At 33.3% G+C, this 7,996-nt stretch overlaps 2 protein-coding genes across 3 annotated transcripts; both read right to left on the bottom strand.

Annotated features, from left to right (window-relative positions):
- Positions 1–1,752: 1,752 nt before the first annotated feature.
- LOC116339799 (4-coumarate--CoA ligase 1-like) lies at positions 1,753–3,927 on the bottom strand. 2 transcript variants are annotated; one of them, XM_031765849.1, is made up of 6 exons: positions 3,689–3,927; positions 3,209–3,609; positions 3,047–3,120; positions 2,592–2,984; positions 2,038–2,508; positions 1,753–1,975 (listed from the first exon to the last, which is right to left on the bottom strand). In XM_031765849.1, the coding sequence occupies exons 1-6, from the start codon at positions 3,821–3,823 to the stop codon at positions 1,827–1,829; spliced, it is 1,623 nt and encodes a 540-aa protein (XP_031621709.1). In that variant the 5' UTR covers positions 3,824–3,927; the 3' UTR covers positions 1,753–1,826. The 2 variants fall into 2 exon arrangements, with proteins under 2 accessions (XP_031621709.1, XP_031621710.1); XM_031765850.1 differs by having other exon boundaries at positions 3,209–3,624; positions 3,689–3,794.
- Positions 3,928–4,539: 612 nt separating this feature from the next.
- On the bottom strand, positions 4,540–6,977 carry LOC116339800 (4-coumarate--CoA ligase-like 7). The gene is made up of 5 exons (XM_031765851.1): positions 6,792–6,977; positions 6,311–6,711; positions 6,139–6,212; positions 5,202–6,068; positions 4,540–5,132 (listed from the first exon to the last, which is right to left on the bottom strand). The coding sequence occupies exons 1-5, from the start codon at positions 6,924–6,926 to the stop codon at positions 4,996–4,998; spliced, it is 1,614 nt and encodes a 537-aa protein (XP_031621711.1). The 5' UTR covers positions 6,927–6,977; the 3' UTR covers positions 4,540–4,995.
- Positions 6,978–7,996: the final 1,019 nt, after the last annotated feature.

Raw genomic sequence — 7,996 nt, 5'->3', positions numbered from 1 at the left:
TACTAAAACATACATATTGAAGAAACTTAAATAGTCGCCTACGTAAGAACTGTGTAATTTAAGTAACATGAATCGGGTTGAAACGCCAATGGTTGAATTCCAGCGACAAATATGCAGCGGAATGTTGAAAGCTTACTGCATTCTTACCCTATCCCAACCGAAACGTTGCCAATTCAAAACATAGTTTCATAAGCCACGACAACAACGTCTTGGTTGGGTTTGGTAATGGAGTGGCATGAAAATGCAACAACAATAACATCGAACCATTTAAATTAAGTGGTTTACCATTGTAGCGATGACATAATGATTACTTTTTGTGTGCATCATTGAATGGCACTATATTAAACCGAACAAGCACCATCTTGGCATGCGAGGATTTGGAATATAAGTGCAGTTTAGTTGTGATATATGTGAATAGTGTTCATAAACAAGTTTTCTCAACGGGATATATTTTGTGTTCGTCATTTCATTGCAACTCGAAAACACCATATACAAGGAGGCACATTCTCACAAGACTTCAAAATACAATCGTTCTAATTTTAGTTTGCTAAAAATTCATCTGAAAAAATACCATTCATGAAACCGAAAAATTCGTTGATTTTTTAGAAGATTTTCCAATTACTATTAAGCTCTTTTCCATTCATACATGCAAAATTTAAAAAAAGTGGAACAAAAAACGTTCAAAAAAGCACGGTCCAAGTCCAACAGCTCTACGTTTCATGCAGCGCTAAAAAGCTCTATATAGAACAATTTGTTGTTTTTCCTCCTGAAAATACGTCATGAAATATATTCGAGTTTCACAAAAAACTTAATGGAATCAAAATTGATAGAGTTATCTTTTTAAAATCGACGTCATTTTTTCTCACAAGCATGCAAAATATAATGTTATTGAAGATTTTGTGCTTCGATGAATACGATACGTCGTTATTATTTGTCAGAGTATATGAAATATTGAGTGATGCTTTTTACATCGATTCACCATGGTAGTTGTTGAGTTCACCTTTCATTGCAAAAATTGCTTTTATGAATTTTACCATTCTTTTACCAAATTAAAAGAAAAGTATGAAAAGTCAGAATAGTACCGTTGAGTTTTATCAGCCTAAAACTATGCAATATTCTTAAATCTTGTGTTCATTTGTGAAGATTTTTATTGCGAGTCTCCACACAAAAGCGCATTATTTATTTTTAATACTCTTGATGGCCACAGAGTATTGCAATTATATCGTTTTAAACATCAAATCTTAGACTTCCATAATTAAATAAATTTCAGTCACGAAGCGTGTTTAATGTAAAATTACAGTCGCACAATGTGTGAGTGTATTGATATCTACGATATATACGCAATCTTAAGCGTGCATCGTGCACTGCACACTCAGTGCATGCGGCGATAGACGCATCTAAATAATATAAAAGATATTTCTTCGTATATTTTGTAATATACACACAGTATGGGTGTAGTGGAAGTCGTATCAATAATAGTTTGTCATATATCATTTGAATGTCAGAGTTATTGATTATAAATGATATTGATGACCTTGGTTCAATATTAAAAATGTAATAATTAAAAATGAGTATCAATGAGTATGTTCTTATCTTTCTGAGAACAACAATCATTTCAATGACAATACACTAGTGTATTATATGTAAATATTTACTCTTCTTTCCGTTACACATAATTAAAGCGAAGTGGGTACTCAAACATCATTTTCTATTTTTGTTTGTTTATTATGAGTTTTACTTAAACGAGATGTCTATAGGTAATCATTTATTTTTATTTTCTAATTTTTTACACATTTTTGTTCTGCTATTCAAAGAAAAATAATAAATTATTTGTTATTTGGCTGTAAGCTCCTATTCTTTAGATTGGAAGCCATTTCTCTAACTTTTCGTCGTAAAATTTTACCGGATGGAGTCATTGGAAGAGATTCGACGAAATAAACGCCACCTCTTAGTTTACAGTAGTCAGCAAAATGATCTGAATGTGAAAGAAGAATATGAACACACAGTAGAATAGTAAAAATAGTATTTTTAAAATACCGTCAACCAGTTTGATGACGTCTGCCTCTGTAATGTTAGATTCTTCGTTGCGCACAACAAAGGCTGTTGGTAAATCAGTTCCCATATCACTTGCTATTCCAATAAGACATACTGCTTTAACACCCGCCACGCCAACTAAATAGGATTCAATTTGCGAAGGTGAAATTTGATATCCACAATATTTGATAATATCTTTTCTGCGATCAACAATAAATAAGTTTCCATCTTCATCAAAATGGCCAATGTCGGCAGTTAAGAAATATCCTTCTACATCAAATGCTTCATCTGTGGCTTTCTGATTGTCGTAATAACCAAGAAATGTATAATTTGTTTTAAAGCAAACTTCGCCATTTTCACCGACGCCACAACGTTTTCCATCTTCATCGATAATTTTTATAGTGAAAAAACTCACAAGCTGACCCACTGAATCAGTGTTACCCAAACTACATGTCATCGGCCCGGCTGACTCACCTTTCAAATAAAATGGGTTTCATTTTCCAATTAAAGATTGCATTTAATGCTATAAAGTCAATATCTTTTGTTTGTGTACTCACTTAGTCCATAAACAGCAAAAACTTTTCCGTTTGGTAATCTGGCATTGATTTCATTTTGAACATTAAGTGAACATTTTCCACCTGTGACCGCCAGAATGTTCAGGCTCGACAAATTGGTGTGATCAAGGCGCTCACTTTTCAATATCATAGCCAAATGATGAGGTGCATTCTTTGAAAATGTTACTTTGTACTGCTCAATGAGCCGAAGATGTACTTCTGGACTATATGGTTCTGTTGTTATAACACGCGTTGCACCGTTAATGATACCAGTTAATAGGACAAACCAACCAGAAATCCAATACAATGAACTGAATGACAACAGCACATCATTCGTGGTTATTGCATAGAAAGATTCAGCACAATCAAGCAAAGCGGCATGCGATAAACATACTCCTATTTTGAAATAACAAATCGTGTCTTGTGAATTTTATTTTGAAATATGCAACTCTGAATACCTTTTGACGATCCTGTTGTACCACTGGAACAAACAATTGCTGCTGTATCGTTTTCACCATCGATTTGCACTGGACTACGATATTAATGTTTTTTTTTTTTTCATTATTCAACTGTTTTAATTGAACCATTTTTTGTCATTATTTTTTTATTAAAAAACTTACACAAACTTGGACTCATTATGCGTTTCCACAAATAAATTCTCAACTTGTTCTGAATCGTCCGTGCTGCCACCAAATGTGAATATCTTTGCATCATTGTTCAATTCATTCAAACACACTTTCACAAGATCACAAGCCTCTACGTCACAAAATATCAATGCTGGTTTAATTGTTTTCAGCATATGCAAAAGTTCGGTTTTTCCAAAGGTTGGATCAAGTGTATTGACTGCACTGCCAATAGCGAGTGAAGCGAACACAATCGGTGCCAAATGGTGTGAATTTTTGGCCAAAACTCCGAATACTTGTTTTGATCGATAGCCACGTTTTTGAAGATTTTGCGCAGCTCGAATTGTTTTCATACGAAGTTCATCATAAGTCAATTGAATACCAGAATCATCACTTATCTGTGTTTAAAACATCTTTTAGACATAATCTGTGAATTCTCAGTGAAATAATAATTTGAAAACGGATTTATTCAATTACCTGAGCGATTTTTGGTCCAAAATTCAAACAAGTTCGAAAAAACACTTGAGCAAGTGATATTTTTGGGTTGTATAGTGGAAGTGAATCACGACCTTTCCACAATTTTGTCTCTTTATCGAATTGTGTTTTGAACATTTTCCTTGAATTTTCTTTTTAGATTGAATTACAAGATGTTTATTTTAAAATAATCAACCGATTGGAAGAACTGAGAACTGATTATTTTCTGACAATCCCCAAGTAAGATTGGAAACAAACTAACATATTACACTGAAAACAGAATGTTATTTATAGCAGAACTCTGACGTTTGTAATACATACGTAATACACATGCAATTTCATAACCAGGGCTGTAATTTTCACTCTGTCAGTGTGCACTTTTGTGCAAGTGTGCGTCGCACATTGAAAATATAAACATTGTGTGCGTCGCACATGGAATGTGAGTGTACACCAAGGGAATGGCACGTATATGAGAGACATGGCGACGTGCCAAACCGTAACGCCAGCTATCGGATAGATAACTTGCAAGTATCGGAAAAGAGTCATTTTGTTTGAATGTTTATTTTCCTTCTCAATAGCGAACAGCATTAGCTCATGCAAGTAAGGAACATGAATATATGAAAATATATTCGATGATCGGATTTTAATGGCTTTACTGTGTAATATTACATCACTTGTATAAAAGTATTCTCGTCGCATCGATGACGTCATAAATAACGTACAGTGTGTTCATCAAAAATACGCGATTGATTGTTGTTTATTAAATGTGCACATTCAGTGTGACCTAATGAAACAGATTATCTTCTCAATATGTACTTGTTATGTTTATTTAAAAATTGCAACAGATATTATTACAAATGTGATATGGAGTGTACCCAATTAAACCTGAAAAACTCTTTCAAAGATAAGATATCATTGTCGCAAATCATCATTATACGTCGGAATTTCTAAAAATACAATAGTGTATATGTATGTTTTTTTTAAATATGAATAATTGACCTAAAAACATGGGGAAAAGATGCTGAACACATATCAATAATCATGTATATAACATTATAAATGTAGTATGATCATGATTTTTAGCTTTATGTTCGTTGTAAATTAATTGTTTAAGAAGCCTACTGGTAAAAACTACCTTGCCACTAACTATTAAGCATTAAGACATCACATTTTCGCAAAATTCCAATAACTAAGCGTTTAGAAAATTCAAAAACGTGTTCGATCTCATAAGAAATGTTGCCGTACACATCATTCTCGAAAAGTCATTTCTTTTCAGACGAAAAAAACTTTGAGTTCCAGTGGAATCCAGTTCAATTAATTCTATTGCTATTTAGGTCCGTAGCCAAATCTTTAACTTTTCGTCGTAATATTTTACCGGATGGAGTCATTGGAAGAGATTCGACAAAATATACACCACCTCTTAGTTTACAGTAGTCCGCAAAATGATCTAAATATGTAGTGAAAACATTCGTATTTGAATAAGTTTCAATGAAAATACGTTGGAAATGAAACATACCTGCGACCAAATTGAAAATATCTGTTTCTATAATATTCGAACCTTTGGTGCGTACAATAAATGCCGCTGGTAAATCAGTGGCAACTTCATCTGGCATTCCAATTAAACATGCAGATTTTATGTCCGGCATTTCGATCAAAAAAGATTCAATTTGCGAGGGCGAAATTTGAAAATTGCAATACTTAATGATATCTTTTTTACGATCAACAATAAATAAGTTCCCATCTTCATCAAAATGGCCAATGTCGGCGGTTAAGAAATATCCTTCTTCATCAAATGCTTCATCTGTGGCTTTCTGATTGCCATAGTAGCCAAGAAATTTATAATTTGTTTTAAAGCAAATTTCACCCTTTTCGCCGACACCACAACGCTTGCCATCTTCATCGACTATTTTTACGGTACAATAGCCCAGTAATTGACCAACGGAGTCTGTATTACCCAAATTGACTGACATTCCACTACCTGCCTCACTCAGTCCATAAACAGCAAAAACTTTTCCGTTTGGTAATCTGGCATTGATTTCATTTTGAACATTAAGTGAACACTTTCCACCTGCCACCGTTAGTAATTTTAAGCTTGACAAATCGGTGTGATGAAGACGGCCACATTTCGATAACAAAGCTATATGATGGGGTGCACTTAATCCAAATGACACTCTATACTTCTCAATAAGTCGAAGATGCAGTTCAGGAGTGTATGATTCCGTTGTAATAATACGAGTTGCACCATTTATCGTTCCTCCAACCAATGTAATCCATCCGGTAACCCAGTATAATGAACTGAATGCCAATAGCACATCATACGAAGAGAATATCACATTAAATTGTGTATTTGCATCGAGTAACGCCGCATGCGATAAGGTAACTCCTTTATTTAGATGTAAAGAACGAATTACTTTCAATATTTTTCGAATGGTTTTCTTTAATCTTTTGTTTACCCTTTGATAGTCCTGTTGTACCACTGGAACAAACAATTATAGCTGTGTCATTTTCACCATCGACTTCCACCGGTCTAAGATCGAATATTTTGTTTTGTTACTCGATTGTTTTAATCTAACTATCGAATGATTTAAAATCATCATTTTATTCACATGAAAAAAAAAAACTTACACAAACTCGGCTTCATTATGCGTTTCAACAAATAAATTCTCAACTTGTTCTGAATCGTCCGTGCTGCCACCAAATGTGAATATTTTTGCATCATTCTTTAGTTCAACCAAGCATTCTTTAAGCAGATCATATGATTCCACATCGCAAAATATCAGAGTCGGCGTAATTATTTTCAACATATGCAAAAGTTCGGTTTTTCCAAATGACGGATCAAGTGAATTGACAGCACTGCCAATAGCGAGTGAAGCGAACACAATCGGTGCTAGATGGTGTGAATTTTTTGCCACAATTCCAAATACTTCTTTTGAATGATAGCCACGTTTTTGAAGATTTTGCGCAGCACGAATTGTTTTCATACGAAGTTCATCATAAGTCAACTGAATACCAGAATCATCACTTATCTGCGTTCAAAATATTTCAAGTTATCAGATAATCTGATTCATAGTGAAATAATAATTTGAAAATTGATTTATTCAATTACTTGAGCGATTTTTGGTCCAAAATTCAAACAAGTTCGAAAAAATACTTGAGCAAGTGATATTTTTGGATTGTATAATGAAGGTGAATCACGACCCTTCCACAATTTTGTCTCTTTATCGAATTGTGTTCTAAACATGTTTTTTTTATTTCTTTATTTTTTAACTTCACTTGAATTTGCTGCAGTCTAACTGTTTCGATGAAACTAATCAAATTCAGCGAAAACACAAGTTTATATAGAGGCAGGCGTTGTTTAAATTGCACAATCTGTTTGTTTGTTATTGCTTGATGTATTATCGAGTTTCAACATCATATTCGGTTTGTTTGTTTATTTGTGACACGCATAAATCAAGCAAGGTATCTTATACCAACGTACTGCTAACCATTTTTTTCGGATTTCAGAGACCAATCCACATAAACAATTTACATCGGTACATCAAGCATTGCTACCAAGTAAATTGGCAGTGTATGTTATATAAAGAAAATAAATCACAAAGTGAATCTATTCTTATTTTTTTCTTCTTATTTCAACAACTCTGAAAAATGTAAAATAGTGATGACTTTGCTATACGACAACTGTTGATAATATTTTGAATATTTATCAAACGCATGTATCTTATCTCTTTTTGTTCACATACCCATGAGAAAGCATGTTCAATGTTCAACGGATTGGATGATAAATTTAATTTTATTTCAGACAATATATTGAATTAACTGGCCAGTTGAGCTGACAGTACGTTAGCCAGCTAAATGGGCTAAAACGTTATTGTTTTAATGATGAATCACTTTTCTTGTTTTAATAGAAGTGATTGTTCATTATAACAATAACTTCTATTGTTTTAGTCCATTTAGCTAGGACGTCCATTTAGCTAACGTACTTTCAGCTCAACTGACCAGTTAGTTGAATATATTGTCTGTTTTATTGTATTAGAAATTGCACAATAATTTCTTAAAAAGCAGTAATCACAATGTATATTTACAAAATTCACTTTGAACAATGTAAATGCTTGACACGAGAGCGATGTTAAATGAAGATAAAGTTGTTACGAAAATATGTGCTATCAATGCCATTCGTGCTCATAAATCAATGGAAAATTGGGAATACGTTCAATGTTTATTTTGAACTTCTGAGGCTATTGATGAGAATGATAACGAAACAATTATATAACGATAACAATAAATAATTCGGGCTACGATTTCGATTCTTTT

The sequence above is a fragment of the Contarinia nasturtii genome, unplaced genomic scaffold, assembly GCF_009176525.2.
Source record: "Contarinia nasturtii isolate CC-2019 unplaced genomic scaffold, AAFC_CNas_1.1 Cnas_scaffold_533, whole genome shotgun sequence".
In the NCBI taxonomy this organism is placed as follows: domain Eukaryota; kingdom Metazoa; phylum Arthropoda; class Insecta; order Diptera; family Cecidomyiidae; genus Contarinia; species Contarinia nasturtii.
The sequence above is the reverse complement of the archived record's forward strand: the minus strand, read 5'-3'. Positions and strand labels throughout refer to the sequence as shown.

Bases quoted from the DNA above. Each gene is read 5' to 3' on its own strand.
- LOC116339799 (XM_031765849.1), bottom strand. From the start codon at position 3,823: ATGTTCAAAACACAATTCGATAAAGAGACAAAATTGTGGAAAGGTCGT. The intron at 3,121-3,208 runs GTAAGTTTTTTA...TTAATATCGTAG, and splicing joins CATAATGAGTCCAAGTTTGT to TCCAGTGCAAATCGATGGTG. The intron at 2,985-3,046 runs GTATTCAGAGTT...ATTTCAAAATAG, and splicing joins TACAACAGGATCGTCAAAAG to GAGTATGTTTATCGCATGCC.
- LOC116339800 (XM_031765851.1), bottom strand. From the start codon at position 6,926: ATGTTTAGAACACAATTCGATAAAGAGACAAAATTGTGGAAGGGTCGT. The intron at 6,213-6,310 runs GTAAGTTTTTTT...ATTCGATCTTAG, and splicing joins CATAATGAAGCCGAGTTTGT to ACCGGTGGAAGTCGATGGTG. The intron at 6,069-6,138 runs GTAAACAAAAGA...ATCTAAATAAAG, and splicing joins TACAACAGGACTATCAAAGG to GAGTTACCTTATCGCATGCG.